The sequence below is a fragment of the Mastigoproctus giganteus genome, chromosome 7 (assembly GCF_048544385.1).
Source record: "Mastigoproctus giganteus isolate SK-2022 chromosome 7, ASM4854438v1, whole genome shotgun sequence".
Lineage (NCBI taxonomy): Eukaryota > Metazoa > Arthropoda > Arachnida > Uropygi > Thelyphonidae > Mastigoproctus > Mastigoproctus giganteus.
Window position 1 is genome coordinate 36,735,120 of NC_143581.1, and position 19,704 is coordinate 36,754,823.

Below are 19,704 nucleotides of genomic sequence, written 5' to 3' on the forward strand. Positions count from 1 at the left end.
CAGACGGGCTGATAGAACAGCTAATGTGATCCTGCCAATGATATACAAGAACTTCGCAAGCTGGGACAAGGAGGGTGATTATACTATTGTATAAGGCAATGGTTAGGCCACAGCTTGATCATGGCATGCAGATCTGGAAGCCTCATTTTAAGAAAGATGTAGATCTTGTGGAACAGGTGCAGAATGGAGCAACCAGATTAGTCAAGAGCAGAAAGGAGTACTCTTACCATAAGAGATGTGGATTCTGCAAATTGCACTGCTTGTGAAGAGATTTGATTGAACTAGGCACTTGTGAAGAGATCTGATTGAACTAGGCACTTGTGAAGAGATCTGATTAAACTAGGCACTTGTGAAAAGATCTGGATTGAAGTGCTTAATGCTTTAAAAGGATTGATTAAACTTAATGACAATGGTATTTATCTCTTTCTCTGACAATGCACACTAGGTGATATTAACTTAAATTGAAAAAGGATAGCTGCAGGATAGCTGTATACAAAAATTGCTTTCAGCCAGAGAGTAACTGATTGTTGGAAGAAACTACCATCTGGTGTTGTGGACGTTGATAGTTTGAATAAACTGAAGGAAAAATTAAACATATTATTAGAGGGGATGGATAGATGAGGTAGGTAGTGCTTAGTGTTTTTTTTTTTCATTTTTTGGCTGATGCTGTTTAAGTTTGCTTTTTTGCATCAATTTCCAGTACTAATAATAACAGCAAAAAAATAAATAAATAAATAAAAAATAGCAGCAACTCTTTTCTACATAAACATGGTGATAAGAGTTAATACATCTTTTCCATCTTTAATAACTGCACAAGCTGTAAATATTATCAGGGAAACACAATACAATAAGTAATATATTGTACATGTAGAGATATATAAAAACTACTCTAACAGGTTGTAATATTTTTATCACATTATAAAAAAAAACTTACCCAGGTATTCCAGACTGTTCCATTTTACTAGCAATTGTGACATCTTTTGACCATATATCATACTGCCATTTTCGAACTCCTATTAGTCCACTTAGCAAGTTACCACTGTGTACACCTATTCGCATATCAACACGGCGACCTTCTTGAACAGTCCTATCATAAGATCAAGTCTAAATTTTCTAATATTTTTATTTTCGATAGCAGTTAATAGTTTAACTTCAAAAACCACTGTTTGACAAATAAAAAAATATATATATTATTACTTAAATCAATAGCAACTGATCATCAAAATTCTAATTTAAAAGAACTTTGAACAATATTGCTTGGTTTTAACCAAGCAATTTTGTTCAAACCATTATCAATAATGCTACTTTTTATTAATTTAATATTGACGTTGAAGAAAAATTTGCAAAGTAGGACCTTGACTATTAGAAATGGAAACACTATATAGCCTTCCAGGCTAGTGAAAAGTTATTTAGAATTTGGAAAAGGAATCTGGAATTTACAGATAAAAATGCTCAACTAACACATTTAATTTACTTCAGTCCCTTTTTCAGCAACTTTAGGGATAGCAAAGTATTAAATTAACATTCTAAAATATCAAAAAAAGGATAATATCATGTTTAATAAAGAATCACCACATGTTACTTCAAACTGATCACTGTGGCCACAGAACACAAAAGAATGGGAGGGAAGTCTGTGTATTAAGGAGAATCTTTTGTTCTTACTCTGATTTGTGATTGGCTGAATTTATTTCATAAATCCAGAGTTGCAGTCCTGGAATTCTGGGAGAACTCTTGATGAACTGGGGGCAATCCTATTGACAACAATCCCAAGCCAATAGGATCGTTTTTACTAAGTTGAGCCTTTCCAAAATGCCAGGATCATTTTACTTTCAGCCTAGCACACAATAAATGCATCCATGAGTGGTACAACAGGGCTACCCAGCCACCATACTTGCACCACCAGCCTGAATCCTGTCCCTCAGACCATGACATGATTGGCCTTGCAGGCAAACCAACTAGCAAATTGATCTTGGGCAAGCCATCTCAGGGCCACCTGTCATGTTGAAGGAGGGGCCAAAGTGGCATGTTGAAGCTGGGCCCTTCAACTACCAGGATCCCCCGTCTAAGTTCGCACAGGTCACAGCATTTGGCAAACATACCAGATTCTATGATGTTAGCCTGAAATCTAGGCTGTGGGCAACAAATCTTAGTGCCACTAATCTGGAGGACCAGCAGCATCATTGGGAAATCCCCTCATGTACAGGTGAAGGGAAATTCACCTGTATATGGTGAGGGGATTTCCTTAAAGATAGTTTCTAGATAAGCACATGCAATTTCAAACACTTGAAAGTTTACGCACGTGTTTGCACATACTGGGTTGAGATGTCATGTGACTTAGGTCATGTCATCTGTCCATTTTACCATCACAATTATACAGTAATCGACTGTACAATTTACATCCAGTCAACATTTACCTATACATCAAATATACTAGTACGCAGCTGTACATCTGATTTGCTTACAAAAAGTGGCTTTTTTAAAGAAACAATCCACTTAGAATATTCAGTTATATGAAAGATATCACCTGAATCAAATCTTTACCTTACCCTACTCTAAAAAACAACTTAGACTGTATAAACTTTAAAATAAAAAAACATTTAAGAGATCACCTTATTATGCTAATCATATCAAGTCCCATCTGAACACAGTTGTCAGCATGCATACAATTCCATACAGGCACACCAGAAACACAGTAATAGCAGTCACCCAACAGTTTGATTCTCGTGCAGTTATTTTTCTGAAAAAGAGAGGGAAAGAAGATTATAAAGTATTCAGATAATACTTTAATTTTAAAGTATTATTTTAATATTTTATCATAATAATACTTCAACATGAGTCATTTTAAAATATAAATGTCATTGCCCTGATTTTACATTATTCTGTATTGAAATTTAAAAGAAAATTTTAGATGCAATTACAGAAGTACAACAAAACTTGCTAAGATGGTCTTGTATCTTCTATGAGACAGCTAGTGCTTTCAAAGGTTTCAAGATTGCAAAATGAAATAAAATACAAGGGATAAAGAATTAAAATACAAATTAAATAGAATCAAGGAAGTTTTGTCTACTGAGAGGTTCCTCCCATCTATCTTGTCAAGTCACAAGGCACTGACATCTGAAAATAACAGCAAGGAACATGGAATTTCAATAATCCTTATACTACAACAGGGCTAGGTTGAAAAGTTGTGGCCCTTTCAATCCAGCCCTAATGTGTGTATGAAAAACAACCACTACACAGAGGCTTAACAATATGAGACTGAAAGACTAAAGAAAGAGCTAAAAAAAAAAAAAAAAAAAAAAAGCCTTGAAAAAGAGCTAAAAAAAAAAAAAGCCTTGAAAAAGAGCTAAAAAAAAAAAACCTTGAAAAAGAGCTAAAAAAAAAAAAAAAAAAAGCCTTGAAACCTACAAATAAATAATCTCAGGTAGCAACCTCTTGATGGAAAAATTTTCCCATTTTTATTATTATTGGCCATATGGTGCAAGGAAGTCTGAGGCTTATGCTGCACCAGCCAAAAAAAAAGTTACGAGAGAGAGAGAGAGAGAGAGAGAGAGAGAGAGAGAGAGAGAGAGAGAGAGAGAGAGAGAGAGAGAGAGAGAGAGAGAGAGAGTAGAAAGGAATCACCAAGAAAGAGAAGAATGATGATATCCACCTCAGGACCCTGGGTGTGCCAAGCCCATACTCACCAGATGTGAGCCCCTGGGGTTATGTTTGAATGAAAAATTGTCAATCACATTAGTATAATTTAATAATTTTATCATGTTACAAATGCCCAAAAAAAATCCTTATAAAGACTGGATGCCTATACATAAGCTATGAAAAACACCAATCTATTTTCAAAATAAAATTCAAATTGAAAATACCATTCTCCACAATTCACACCCACATCATTTGCACTTGCCTAGAGCATCACTGCATTGTTTCAGCAAAGAAGTGGCACCTCCACAGCCAGGTGGGCATGAACAGCAGCAGTGGGTAGCACATGCTTCTTGATTAGACCGGGGTTTGAGCCCGTGACCACCAAATATGGAGGATGCGGGAAGGTCAGGGAATGAAAACCACATATCCCCGGAGCAATATGGCCTTAGTTGCTAATGCTCCTAAAAACCAAATAACAACAACAACATCAGCAAAGAAGCAGGTATTTCACTTGTATTGATGTCCTGGTTGTATAATGAAACAAGCATTCTGTAGAATATGAATGAAAAAGTTACATTCTTTCCTTATAAAATAATGCAGTATTTTATATTTGTATTTACAAATGGAATATTTAAAAAAGATTACTCTTTTTTCAATCTATGTAATCCTAAATACTGACATTAATTTTTGCCTAATGACTTATAGTTGCTGTGTCTTACTAATCTAATATTAAAAACAGCAAGGGCTTTTTTTCAAGTAACTCACTTTGGTATCTGTTTGGTTTAATGATGATAAAAAGTACAGATGAAAGCATTTTAAAATTAGGCTTAAAAACCAACTTTATTCATCCTGAAATGCATTCCTGTCAAATTATGCCTATTATTTAAACCTAAATAAAAACTAATTTAAACTGAATTTCATTTATTTAATGATGAAATCTGGAAGGAGTTACTTCTGTGAAGATAATACATCTTACTGTAGCAATAAGAAAAGTACTTCTTTTCATGCTTTAAATCATTTTCAAATGATATTTATGAGAGAATACAGAATGGTGGTTTACATGCTATGAAGCAGTCATGTGTTTTTGAAAGATAGTATTCAGTTAAATGAAGGAGTGGGAGGAGAAGGTGAATGAAAAAGAGGTGTGGGGAGAGAAGGAAACTTGAGCTTGTCTGTGTTCCATATCCTTGAAAATTACACAGGTGGTCTGCTATTTAATGTATTCTCATCACGTAGTTTAAATTTTGCAATTGCCAAGGTTTCATTTATGTGAAATTTATATTCATTATTTTCTTTTATTAGGATTATTGCATTATCTAACTTTGAGATATGTACACTATTTTTTACATGAGTGAAGAGTTCAGTTTGTTCTCCTTCATTATTTTATAACTGTATTTGTGATAATATGAATGCATTTTTGATATGTCTGAACAAATGTATCTCACAGTTACTGATCCAAAATATTTTGCTTGATAATTATCTGGGCAGCTGCATCAAAATTAGAAACATTTTTTGCAATACAAAAATACATTAAAATTTAAAATTATTTGTAGTTGTGGTATAACAAAAAAGTAATCATTCCATATTCTTAGTCAAAGTATAAAATTAGCTTTTTCCAGTTATTCAAAAATCAGCTCATTTTTTAAAAATCCTAGTAAAGTCAACTCTGATATAAATGACTTAAACAATATTATCTATCTGATAAATTGCAAGGTGCCAACGTAAAGGCCAGCTTTATTTTAACATAATTAGAGGAAACTGTATAAAGCATTATTAGAAAAAATTTCTAAAACAACTGTTCAGTTTTTTTTACTAGCTCTTGGGCATTTTTTTACTAGCTCTTGAGCATTTTTTTACAAACTCTCTTTCCACAGTAGCTTGATTAATGCCATCTATTGCATGTGTTAACAGGGTAGTAGGAAAATTTGAAAGGCAAAGTTGAACATATGTACATACAATATTGTTACTACATTACCAAAACTAACTCACTTTTAATCACAGCACTAATTAATCAAGAAAAAAAAAAAAAAAAAAACAACAGGACATGGAAGGAAGGAAGGAAGGAAGGAAGGAAGGAAGAGAAGACACAGGATGATTTGTATTAGATAGACTAGCTACTACCTACTTCAGCACTTGCTCTTGTGAAATAAATGTGCTATTACCTTATGATTGTTTCAAATACTTTTGATATGTCTATTACTTTATCACATGCTGAATGTACACGAATGTTTCTGATTCAACACACTGTAAAATTTAAATAATTTGCTTTTGCAGTATTTTAATAAAAACAAGCAAAACTCAGTAGTAATTTAATCCTAACTTATTATAATACAATAAACACTGATTAGTTTATTGGCTGGTTGTTTGGGAGGTTATTAAATGGTACTCTATGGTGCACTGTCAACACCATAGTGTGTCATTTAATAAGATATTCTAGTTTATCTGGTTTGTTACAAGTTGATAGAAGTGTGTGTTCACAGTTTGATTTGTATATCATGCAGGATGAAAAAAATTCAGAATAACACAGGGGAAACCATCTACTCCCTCTGCTGAGAATGGCTAATTATAGCCCCAGTTGAAGAAACCTTTAGAAATTCCTGTAGTTTGATGGAATTGATTTTGGACCTCTCTCTAAATAAATGACAAGTGGCAAACCTGCTATTCTGTCATGGAAGACTATTGAACGAGTCAATGCCTTTGCACCATATTTTATTTGTAGTGAATTGTCCAAGTCGATAATTGGCATTGTTTTAATTGTATCTCATATTGTGGATACCTTCACAACAAGTGGCTGAGGTATTGCACTGCTTTGAATAAATAATGCTTCACCATTGGAGAAGACTAATGTTACTTATTCTTTGCAGATACCACCACCCAGATGGCCGTTTCAAAGTTTTGGCTTACTCATCGGTTGGTAGGCAAGTATCCTGTTATTGCAATAGTGACAACCCAGTTGTGAATTATAAGTCCACAATATGAGAGATGCCTGATAGTGTGTACTAATATAAACTAAGGCAATTATTTTGCATGAAGCATGGGACTACGCTTAAAATTCACTATTGAATGGTTCAATGCCTTGGCACCATGTTTCGTTCATAGTGAACTGTCCAAGTCAATAACTGGCATAGTTTTAAATGTATCTCATGATGTCAATTATCGACCTGGACAGTTCACTATGAACAAAACATGGTGCAAAGGCATTGACTTGTTCAATAGTGAATCTTAAGCGTAGTCCCATGCTTCATGCAAAATAATCATCATGGAAGATGATAATTATTTATAATATAACAAACAATAATATGAACACTTGTACTAGAACTTTTCCTGGTAATAATAATAAACATTGATTAAGTAAACAGGCAGAATGCAATATAGTTCAGAAAGTACTGCAGTCCTTAAAACAAGTCTATCACAGCTTGATAAAAAGTGTAATTCACAAGGAATTCAAACCATTTATCCCTTTTATTTTTATTAGTAAGTACATAAAGTTTTTACACGTTATGGTTAAATTTAATCAAATAAAAAAAAAAACAGAATTCACAGAAAGAAAAAAAATCTGAATGATAAATCTTACCTCAGCACTTTCATCAAAGTGTCCAAAGAGATCATTCAAAGTTTCCACAAGTTCATTAACTTTAAGTTCAGCTGCTAGATACATAGAGTTGACAATATCAGCATATAAAATACTGAAAAATAAAAGTTTAATAAGCTTCCATATTTATGAATATTCCTACTAACAATATTATGAATTAGACTGAAAAGACAAAATTACTTAAAATGAAAGATTATTCGTGGTTGTGGTATAACAAAAAAGTAATCATTCCATATCTTTCAAGGACACTTCCCGCCCGCTGAAATTTCATGTCTTTTCACATTAAACTTCAACTGACAAATGAGGAAAACAAGAAAAAAAGGATAGTACTGTCCAACTATTCTAAAGTTTACACTTCACCCAGACATACTGCTGATGAGATAAATATTACAAAAAAAATGGCAGATGTGCTGAGCACCTGCGGTAGATGGTTTTATGTGAAACATCCTTCACATTTCTTTTAAGTATTTTGATTTGTATATATTGATTGCAACCTGCTTTTTTTTTTTTTTTGGAAAAGGTGTTCAACGGTGCCTTCGGCATTGTTGAACACCTTTTCCAGAATTATTGATGTGAACACTTCTGTAGTGGCACTTAACAATAAAATGTAACTAAAATATAAATTGTTGAAAATATTTGTATTGTTGCAGTCATAAGACAAATACTTGTAATGTTGCAATGCCAAGGATGTTTTCACATAAAATAAAACATCTTTTATGCTTACAAGGTACACGTGCCTTTTTTTTTTTTCTGTTTTATTGTGTTTTTCTAATGCAGTTCGACGAAATTCAAATGAATGACATTTGAAATTTGTAAATCGGTTCACCAGAACTCAAGATATCATACTGGTCATGAAAAATGTGTCATGCGCTCTAATCACACTACTAATGAGTGCTTGGTACAGACTAGGGGTGGGATGTTGCATGAGAAGCACCTCTGGCAGAAGCTGCAGATGATGTCACATCCAAGAGGCATTTTTTGTGACCGATCAAGATTTACTTGGTTGTAGGCGCCTCCAAGGATGTTTCACATCAAAAACACTTCAAACTGCATAGCCTTTCTCACTTCTTTTCAGATTTTTTTACCATGTTTGCATTCAATGATGTTCACCTATTGTCTCTCTCTGATCAAAGTATTATTGTAATAACCGTCAAGGCAGCAGCACATCCTTTTAAATAAATATAAAAATACATTCCTTTTGGAAAGTGATATTTATTGGAAAGTAGTACATACTAGGGCAAACTAGGAGAGTAAGGCAACCAATTGTGGAATGAGAAGATGGCCCAAGTATGAGATGACAACAACCATGCAAAAAGACTTTTTGTCTTTTCATATTACACTTTAGATAGCAAGAAGGAAGGAACAAGAAATAAATGAACATTAATGTCCAACTATTTTACAGTTGGACAGTAATGATATTTTTTCTTCCATGTAAGCATTAGGTGGTAGATGACTCTCATCAATCAGTGAAATACCACCATGTTGCTTATTGAAGGCTTGAAGTGGTGAAACCCAAGTTTAGTCTCCAGAGCAAAGTTTATAGCATCCTCCTTCTCCCCCCCCCCCACCCAAATTTCCTTCATCTGATGCACAGTACCAAATACTATAGGTTTTGATACCTTTTTTGTTTGGGGGTTTCATAAAAAAAAATAATAAATAAATAAAACTTATAATCTATAAAAATCCTATTCTGAGATCGGAAGTAAAATATACACAATATTTCTGCAGTCACCAACCAAATGGGGAAGGGGGCCTGGAAAAGTTTAACAAAATTTTAAGGAGATATTCTGCCCTTATATAAAATACTGAAAAATAAAAGTTTAATAAGCTCCCATATTGATATTTATAACTACAATTAAATGATTGGGAAAAGAAAGGAAAACTAGAAAAATGTCAGTGAGACAGTAAGTCTCCTTTCAGTCATAAAAGTTATCATAAATAAATTATGTACTCAACTGACTGGAAGAGAATTTTCAGAAGTGAAATAGAAAACTAACAAGACAATATGTCTCCTTTACTGAACTAAAACTAACAAACTGAAATGAATTTAGATAAGAAATAACCTAATGGAGTGGTGCAAACAGAGGTTGTGCAACATATATAAAAAGTGAATGGCAAAAAATATACCTGGGAAAATAAAGAAGAAATTCAGTCATTGATGTCCCATCTCTTCAGGGAAAGCTAGGCACTCCAGGATTATAGCAGGTGTGTAGAAACATTACAGCAGGTGTGTAGGAAAACTACACACCTGCTGTAATGTGCATGATAATTAGCAGTATGTGACAATTTGGTGCATTACAGTTTTGGTGTTTGATGGTTTGGTGCACAAGACAATTTAGTGTTTGATGGTTCAGCGCATAACAGTTTGGTGTATGAGACAATTTGCCACATGACCGTTTGTATATTAGAAAATTTGGTGTACAAGGCAATTTAGTGTATGAAGGATTTAGTGCTTGGTGCATGACAATTCGCTGTATGTGACAATACTCTGTATGACAATTCACTGTACGTGACAAACCTCTGCATGACAGTTCAAGTGTACGAGACAGTTTTATGCATGATATTTCACTGTATGTGTTTGAAAACATATGTTTTCCTACACACCTGCTGTAATGTTTCCATAACCCTCTCAACCCAGAAATGTCTGAGATGAGTGGCTATTGATAGTGTTGTTGAGTTTTTCATTTCTGAGTTTTCTTTCATTATTTATTAGGCACCTGCGTAGCCAGGTGGGAAGGAGCAGCAGTGCGTAGCACACGCTTTTTGATTAAACCGGGGTTCGAGCCTGTCACCACCAAATACGGAGAATGTGGAAAGGTCAGGGAATGACCACCGCATATTCCCAGAGCAATATGGCCTTAGTTGCTAATGCACCTAAAAAACCAAAATAACAATAACAACATTATTTATATATGTGTGTGTGTATATTCTATCTAATTAACTACATATATATTCTAATCTATCAATCTATCTATCCATCCTTGAGGTATCAATGTTGGATGTGGTTTTGTAAGCTCCTGTATTTGCCCTCTGTTTCACTTTTTTCAACAAGAATCCCAGTCAAAATTTATATTTCTCGATTCCTCTTCTTGAGAGTTATTGACTAGTAATATTATTGTAAGTATAGCTTTAGTGGAGCTATAGCTAGGTTAGACTTTATATATCAACATATAGCTATGGAAGGTTGTCTGCTCCAGCCATGCCCTTACTCCCCCTCCCACACCCCCCAACAATAACTCTCCACTATGGCCAGTGACGGATCAGTGACCTCAGCAGCAGAACCTACAGCCACGGACAGCAGTGAACCTGACACTGGAAGCCCCATCTTGCGACAACAAGAAAACTCCTCAAGGTGAGTAATTGTTAATACTTATGCTCAGAGCCGGTACTGGGGTGGGGTGAGCGGGTGCCAGCCCCAGGTGCAGCATTTTAAGGGGACATCTGACCAGTTATGTATTTTAAAATTGCTTCATTTTTGATATACTTACAGTCAGACCTGTGTTTAACGAATTTCTTTATAGAGAAATTTTTGAATTCCTTTTGGTAACTGCATTTAAAAGGTTTTGTAGAATAAAGAAACTTTCCATATAACGAACGGATTACGACAGACTTAACTTTGTATGCTTTGCTTCCACCTCTGGCCTTTAGGCAAGTTAAACAATTAGAAAGTGCAAAAATTAAGGGTTAAAGGGATTACCGTTGCACAATGTAAGTGGAATGTAAGACATATGCAGCCACATACTGAGAAGTCATGCTAGTCAAAAGGTTAAGGCATATTCCCAACACGGATAATAGCTTCTGGTCAACTTGTGTCCTTTGTTCAAAATAAAAATAAATACTGTATTATCTTTGTATGTGTAACTTATGATACCAGAAATTTTTGTGATTTTGTGAGAGAGTGAAAAAAATTATAAATTCGGGATTTATAATCACTTACGGAAAAAAATATCAGGGAGGAACAGTGTTTTACAAATATCAAAAATAACAGAGAAATCCAATTACAAACTTCTATAAAGTATGGCCTGTTTTGTGACGTCACACCTCTGAGCTTTTTGGTTTGTCCTCCAGTGCTAACCACCGGAGGACAAACAAAATTTTTCAAATATCTGTTGATATTTCAACAGATATTTGAAAATTAGGATATAAAATCTGTAATCCCTTTACAACTTCTCCAATTCGTTCATGAGTATTGTCTAATAGAATCTTATCTAAATACAAAAATAGCACTAAGAATTTTTCTTACCCTGCCTGTAACAGTAGTTTCTTGTGAAAGGTCCTTCAAAGCGAGAAAAATTAAATTAAAATAATACACCTTCATTGCATATTTTTAGTTTATGTTATAATGTTAAAAGTACTATATTTCACAATATTTTGTTTCTATGATGTTATACTAGATATATAAACATAAACTACCTGGTTTTCTAATTTCTTTGTAGTTTATATGGAATTAAATTCTCTGTAGATATAAACAAAGTTTTGTAAGTTTCTTTTTCTTTGATATTTTTGTTTTGTTATATTCATTGTATTATTTAAATTATTTTATTAATAAATATATGCAAATCGTAGACTGCTGCAATAGTAATTTTTATAAATTCATAAAGATTGCAGAGGTGTAACAAGGGGGTGCAGAGGGGGGATTCCCCCCAGAACAGCAAGCTTTAGGGGTGCAAAATGAAGGAATTATCTATCACAATCAGGGGCTCCAGGAAGACATGTTGTCCCCAGGCATCGACAACCCTAGCTAAGCTACTGAAAGATTGACTACTGCATATAATTGGGGTGTACTTATAATACTTTTGCCTAGTTCTGGCTCTGCTTACGCTAACGTACTAACAGGAAATACTTGCCACCTGCGAAAACTCCACTTCTGGTCACTCCAACAAGTGAAGCAGCCACAATAACACTTCCTAGGAAAATGGGAGAGTAATTTTTGCTACCAAGGAAAATAACTCTTTAGAGCAGTACCTTACTGCAATTGGACACTGTTTCTGGCAGATAATAAATACACAGTGAACAATAAAAATGAAGAAAAACTACAGCTGACGGCTTTTAACAATTGAATGTAAACATTCACTTAGTTTGTCAAATTATTTACACTATATTGAAGTATAAACAGAAGGCACTTCATCAGAAGAACTGCCAGAAGAGCAGGAAAACAAGCTATATAATTGGCAAAACAGAAAGGCACACATGATAAGACATTCGACCGGAATTAGAAATTTTACAATGTCGCATGAGACGTGACATTGGACTGCAAAGGGTTAATTTATATATGAAATAAAACAATGATAAAACCTTACTACTTTATAAAATAAAGCTGTTGCATTGGAAATAAATTTAAAAAAATCACATTTCAAACCTGAAGTATAAATTTTTAAAAAATCTACACCCCAAATTGCTCGTGACCCCCAGGGGTTGGGGATTGTGAGCAACAGAGGTTCTCAACCATGGATCACATAAATTGGGTGTAAGATAATTTGTTGAACAACAGTTCAGTGCATGACAATTTGGTACATGACAGTTTGGTGTATGAGATAATTTAGTATATATGACAGTTTGGTGCATGATAATTAGCAGTATGTGACAATTTGGTGCATTACAGTTTTGGTGTTTGATGGTTTGGTGCATGAGACAATTGAGTGTTTGATGGTTCAGCGCATAACAGTTTGGTGTATGAGACAATTTGCCACATGACCGTTTGTATATTAGAAAATTTGGTGTACAAGGCAATTTAGTGTATGAAGGATTTAGTGCTTGGTGCATGACAATTCGCTGTATGTGACAATACTCTGTATGACAATTCACTGTACGTGACAAACCTCTGCATGACAGTTCAAGTGTACGAGACAGTTTTATGCATGATATTTCACTGTATGTGTTTGAAAACATATGTTTATAAGTTTTCAAATGTGAATAAACTCCATGTGCTTTCTCATCACTGTTTCAGAAACACAAAATTTTTATGAGTGTTTGCTGAATGACTAACTGATAATCTTTCAAGGAAAGGAGCACACATTCCCATCATAATAATATCAATTTTCTTGGTATAACTTTATTAAATCTTCCATGAAATTATGTTTTCCTGTGTCTTTTTCACAGGACTGTCATTACTGTCCATCCTTTCATATCTGGAAGAATGTGGCTGTCACAGACATTCTTTCATACCTAAGGAACGCCTCAGGAACCATTAAATTCATTTATATAAAAAAAATCTGCCATATGTTTTATTATTTCTTATGTTGAACAACTAGATTTATTTCTTTCCTTAGGTAAAATTAATTTTCAATGTGGCATAAGCATATCAAAAAAATACTGCTACCTCTGCATTCAAAAAACTAATTTTTTTTCTTTTTTCTAGTAACATATATATTTTTTTTATTTTGAGTAGTTAACTCTGTGCAAATTCCAAATCTATCCCTCGCTCTACCAAAAGAAAGCAGCCAGGTTACTCACCAGTTCTCTCTTACTACCTTCTTTACTCTCTATCATACAACATATTCTGTTTCTGTTGCACATCTTTTCAAGAAATATTTACATGTATGCAGTTCTTCTGCATTGGTGTACTCCATGACAGCACAGTAGGTTTACCATGTCACTTATTAGGAGAAGCCTGAGCTCAAACGTTGTCAAACACTGAAGACATTCTTAAAGGTTTCTTCAACTGGAGCTGTAGTTAACTGATCTCAGGGGAGAGAGTAGGGCTTCCCATAAACTATTTGCATGTTTATCAATATTCAGACTGACTTGTGAACACACATACTTGTATAGATATATTACATGATAAAAAGAACACAGACAATATCATTGAAACCAGCACAATATCAAAAAAGAAGCTGATGCACTTATGAAAATCCCCAAACAGCCAATTGTCTGCTTGTCTGTTTGTTATTTGGTTTTTAGGAGCATTAGCAACTAAGGCCATATTACTCCAGGAATATGCGGTGGTCATTCCCTGACCTTTCCGCATCCTCCGTATTTGGTGGTGACGGGCTCGAACCCCAGTCTAATCAAGAAGCATGTGCTATGTACTGCTGCTCCTTCCTTCCCACCTGGCTACGAAGGCGGCTCCAATTGTCAGCATTAGCATCTGTAATCCTACTGATATCTTTTTACTAATTTAAACATGTATCATCCAGCTCATAGGTCAACTCCAAACTCACTGAACTGTCTTTGCTTCTTCTATATTTATAACCTATAGAAATTTAACTAACAAAATTGCAAACAACAGAATTTCAAGTCTAGAAGTTTTTGCTTTCTTTCTCACTCTTAACCTATCCACAGTACTTCAGTACTATGGACTGAGGTTACATTTGGCAACTTTTTGTGTTTAGGATCACCATAAGAAAATAACAATAAAATATTATAATGTAAAAAAGGAAGAATAGAAATGAGGATGTCAAGATGAGTATGGAAAATATCATGAAATTAATACATACAAAAGCTAATGGGCGAGGTATATCATTGAGGGGAAAAATTCAGGAGGACAACTCAGTTAAAGTGGGCAGAATACAAGGGGTATCAAAAAGTTCATACCGTGACCTTTGTTACATATTCAATAACTAACATGTGAAATGTCATTCTCGTAGGTGATTGTACACCAGAGGTGGAGCCCGGAATCTGAGGAAGGACGCTATGGTTGACAAAGTGGAGTAGTCATCATCAGTGGGCGGGTAGGTACCCTAGTAATGCAACGTGCCATCACAGTTGAAGTTATTTCCACTATATGAGAGATGCCAAAGGGTGTTGTTAATAATGTATTAGAAAATAATTTTCTAATACATTATTAACAACACCCTTTGGCATCTCTCATATTGTGGAAATAACTTCGCAACTGTGATGGCACGTTGCATTACCACGGTACCTGCCTGCTCACTGATGATGAAGCCCACTAGCTTCGAAACGATCGTCTGGGTGGTGGTATCCGCTGAAAATAAATAATAGCAGTCTTCTCTACTAGAGAAGCGTTATTTATTTGAAGTAATGTAATAGCAGCTTTGGTTTGGCTGAAACAAGAAGTTTCATCGGTTTGGCTGAAACAAGAAGAAGAAATGAATCACTTATAAATTTATCAAGTGGAAATCTGCTGTACACCAATGGAAACAGTGAAAGGAGTGAAGGTGGAGTTGGGTTTCTGGTCCATAAAGATTTTAAAAACAACATTTTGGAATTCAAAAGTACATCACCAAGGGTGTCAAGACTAATACTCAAGATTTCTAAGAGGTACAAGCTAAAGATTATAATGATTTATGCACCAACATCGAGCCATGATGATGAAGAGGTTGAAGAAATGTACACTGAAATTGAGAGTCTTCTAGATGAGCAGAAAACCCACTACACTATTATTGTGGGCGACTTCAATGCTAAGGTTGGAAAAAGGCAAAACAGTGCAGAAAGAGGAACTATAGGAAATTTTGGAATTGGTGAAAGAAATAAAAGAGGTGAAAGACTTGTGGAATTTGCAGAATCTCAAGGAATATCAGTAATGAACACTTTTTTCAAGAAAAGGGTGAACAGAAAGTGGACATGGAAGAGTCCAAATGGATTAACAACTAATGAAATCGACTTCATCCTCACTAACAGAAGATATATTGTGAATGATGTTACCGTCCTGAATAAGGTAAATGTTGGAAGTGATCACAGAATGGTAAGATGTACACTTGATATAGATGTAGGAAAGGAAAGGAAAAAACTGACTCGAGTAAATAATACAAAGGTCTTTGAAATAACAGAGGAGGAGAAAAAGCAGTATGTACTGGAACTGAAGAACAAGTTTGAGCTTCTGCAGACTGCTCAGGACCAAGATATCGATGAGGAATATTACAACTTTCTGAAAGTGATAAAGCCCAAGAAACCTATAGGGAAACAGAAATCCAAAGAAGAAAAAATTAGTCAAGAAACACTTGTCATGATGAACCAAAGACGACAAATGAAGAGCAAGAAAAACACTGACAGGGAGAAAATTGAGTATACTGAGTTATGCAAAGCCATTAGAAAGAGACTCAGAGAGGACATAAGAAGATTTAACACAAGAAAAGTAGAACAAGCATTAAGGGAAAACAAAGGATTTAAATCAGCAGCCATGAGCAGTAATACAGAAAGACAAATGATACTGAAACTGAAGAATAGCGATGGTGTACTTATAAACAGCAGAGAAGGCATAATTCAAATAGCAGAAGACTACTATAGAGAATTATACAAGGAGCGAGGGAATGATACCAGCAGTGGGGAAGATGGATTGCAAAGTAGCAACACATACGACATACCCGATATTCTTCCTGATGAGGTAGAACATGCATTGAAGAAAATGAAGAATCGGAAAGCCCCGGGCGAAGATGAAGTTACTGTAGAGTTGTTAAAATTGGGAGGAAGAGACATAACACAAAAACTGGCAAGGCTCTTCACAAAGTGCATTAGAAAAGGTGTGATGCCTAAGCAATGGAATAATGCAATCATAGTTTTGCTGCATAAGAAAGGAGATAAATCAGAAATTGGAAATTATAGACCAATTAGCTTGTTATCCCATATCTACAAGTTGTTCACAAGGGTCATTACTAACAGATTAGAAAGAATACTTGATGAGAATCAACCGAAAGAGCAAGCTGGCTTTAGGACAGGATTCTCAACTATGGATCACCTTCACGTAATATCACAGCTAATGGAGAAAGCAAATGAATATAAAACACCATTATGCCTGGCATTTGTGGATTATGAAAAGGCATTTGACTCCATACAGCATAAGGCAATGTTTTGGGCACTGGAAAGACAAGGCATAGATACTCCATATATTATGATTTTGAAGAAAATATATGAGAGTGCTACATCCTTTATTAGACTAGACAAAGACAGTAGCAAATTTAAAATCGAGAAAGGAGTTCGACAAGGAGACACAATATCTCCGAAGCTGTTTACTGCTGCCCTTGAGGAAGCTTTCAGAAGATTAGACTGGTTGCAGAAAGGAGTCAATGTGAACGGAGAGTACCTAAACCATTTACGATTTGCAGATGACATTGTGGTCATAAGCCACGATCCCAAAGAATTAGAGGAAAATCTTAATCAGTTATGCACAGTTAGTAAGGATTTTGGACTAAAGATGAATATGGCTAAAACAAAAGTAATGATGAACAAGTATGCCACGGAAAGGGAAATAATGATTGAAGGAGCAGTAATTGAAAAGGTGGAGTCATATACTTATCTGGGACAAGTTATTAGCTGTAATAATGATAAATGGCTGGAAGTCAAGAGAAGAATAAATTTTGGATGGATAGCATTCAGGAAATATAGTCACATACTGAAGAGCAATATCCCAGTTTGTCTGAAACGTAAAATAATGAATCAATGTATACTCCCCACCATGACTTATGGAAGTGAAACTTGGGCACTCACCAAAAGAATGGAAGAGAAGCTAAGAACTACACAGCGAAGAATGGAACGAATTATATTGGGAATCAGACTGTTAGATAAGAAGAGAAACACATGGATTAGGCAGCAAACTCAAGTAAAGGACATTCTTATCAAAACTAAAGAACTAAAATGGTCTTGGGCAGGACACACAGCTCGAAGACATGATGACAGATGGACCATGAAAATAACAGAATGGTACCCAAGAGGAGCTAGAAGAAAACCTGGAAGACAAAGGCGGAGATGGATAGATGAAATTCATGAGTTTGTGGGTAGTAAATGGATGGCCAGTGCTCAAAACAGAAGGAACTGGAAAGTTGCTGGAGAGGCCTTCATCCTGCAGTGGATTGAAAATGGCTGATGATGATGATGATGAATAGCAGCTATCTACAATATGAGATACAATTAAAATGATGCCTATTACGCTATATACGTAGTTCAAATTTATGGGTTAACTATGGTGTATTTACACCGATATTATATAGTTTTTAGCAAATCACTATCACTTAGCTCTTTGACAAACATGCCAATAAGCTTTAAAATGTAAATAAACTTCATCTGCCTTCCAATCATTTTCACAAAAACAAATTCTGATTACCATTTGCAGAGTGACTTCACTGATAATCTTTCAAATTCACTCTGCAAATGGTAATCAGAATTTCCAAATTCTTATTACCATTTGCAGAGTGGCTTCATTGATAATCTTTCAAGCAAAGAAGTTACTGTTGCACATTGCTCCTGTTGCTTATGGAAAGTGGCATACATTCCCATCATAATAATATTATATTCCTTGGTGTAACTTTATTGAGTCTTTTATGCAAATATGTTTCCTCGTGTTTTACTCGTATATGGTTCTTGGTGGAATAGGTGTGCATTATTGCCCATCCTTTTATTACATGCATCTCTTAGAGAAATAAGTAAGAAAAAGGCTAATGAAAATATGAAATTATTCAGAGAGAGAGAAGAAATGGCTGGTATATTGTGCATATTCTGCTGTATGCATTATGATAAATAAATAGTACATTCATTGGAAAATAACACTTTACTGTATTTGGCAGTGTTAAGAATATGAAGGGCATTTACTCTAGGAATAATCTTTGGTATAAAACAGTTGTAAGTAGCAGTAGTAGATGAAGAAAAAGAACGTTGATATACTTGTAGTTTTATAACACAAAGAGCTGTATTCCCTGCCCCTCTACCTTGATGCCACCCCTACAAAGAATTTTGGAAAAAAAGAATACTATAACTACCTGACATTTTTATGCTTCTCAACGTACAGTTCATTAAAAGGCTTAGGAGCAAGATGATGGCAGTGGTCTATTTTTTGCAATACCTCCCTGATATCATTAGATACTTTAGTGGCAATGTGTTTAGGCAGGATACTGAGTAGTAGCTTTTCCTACAAAAAATTGAAGAAAAATGTCAACTTATGTACTTTTCAAGAATATGACATGAAATTTGAAACTCACATTTTTAAAAATTGTATATTTAAGCATAAATGTTCTTGTTTATACTCTGGCACGACCACTAGGTCAGTGGAGTTTACAATAAATCAATCAGTACAAATTTTAATCACATTTTGCAGTCACAGGCTTGAACCCCAGTTCATTCAAAGTTTGAATGAACTGCACTCATGCATCTGACCACTCAGCTATGTCAAGCCTAAGAATTTTAATTAGATTACTGAAATTTACTGATCGCAAACTGAAATTTCATAGAAAAACTATGCTTCATTACATCCATGTTTTTAATTTTTATTTTTGATGAATTTACAATTATAAATTCATCCAAATTAAAATTCCAGATATGACTATTAACTGAAATTCCTGTCTAATTCAGATTGAATTTTAATTTTTTTCTTGTCCTTCATTAACAATCTTATTAGCATATAAACTATTTACATAATTACAATTCATTAAATCAATTCACTCATATGGAATAGTTTTTTTTTTTTAATTAGGCAACCATAAAATGGACGGTGCACTTTCCTTTCTTAGCAAAAATTTTAAAGCCCATAACTTACTTTTTAAATCCATAATCCTCGTAAGTTATTAGAATCCTATAACCACCATGTATGT

At 34.6% G+C, this 19,704-nt stretch overlaps 1 protein-coding gene across 1 annotated transcript in view; it reads right to left on the reverse strand.

The window, feature by feature from the left end:
* Window positions 1–19,704, reverse strand: part of LOC150082820 (adenylate cyclase type 2-like) — a 102,885-nt gene that overhangs the window by 39,867 nt on the left and 43,314 nt on the right. Inside the window, exons 5-8 of the mRNA XM_090378292.1 lie at window positions 18,877–19,025; window positions 7,211–7,322; window positions 2,610–2,737; window positions 935–1,087 (exon numbers count right to left, since the gene is read on the reverse strand). Coding sequence (XP_090234418.1) covers window positions 935–1,087; window positions 2,610–2,737; window positions 7,211–7,322; window positions 18,877–19,025 — 542 coding nt within the window. The remainder of the gene's footprint in view (window positions 1–934; window positions 1,088–2,609; window positions 2,738–7,210; window positions 7,323–18,876; window positions 19,026–19,704) is intronic.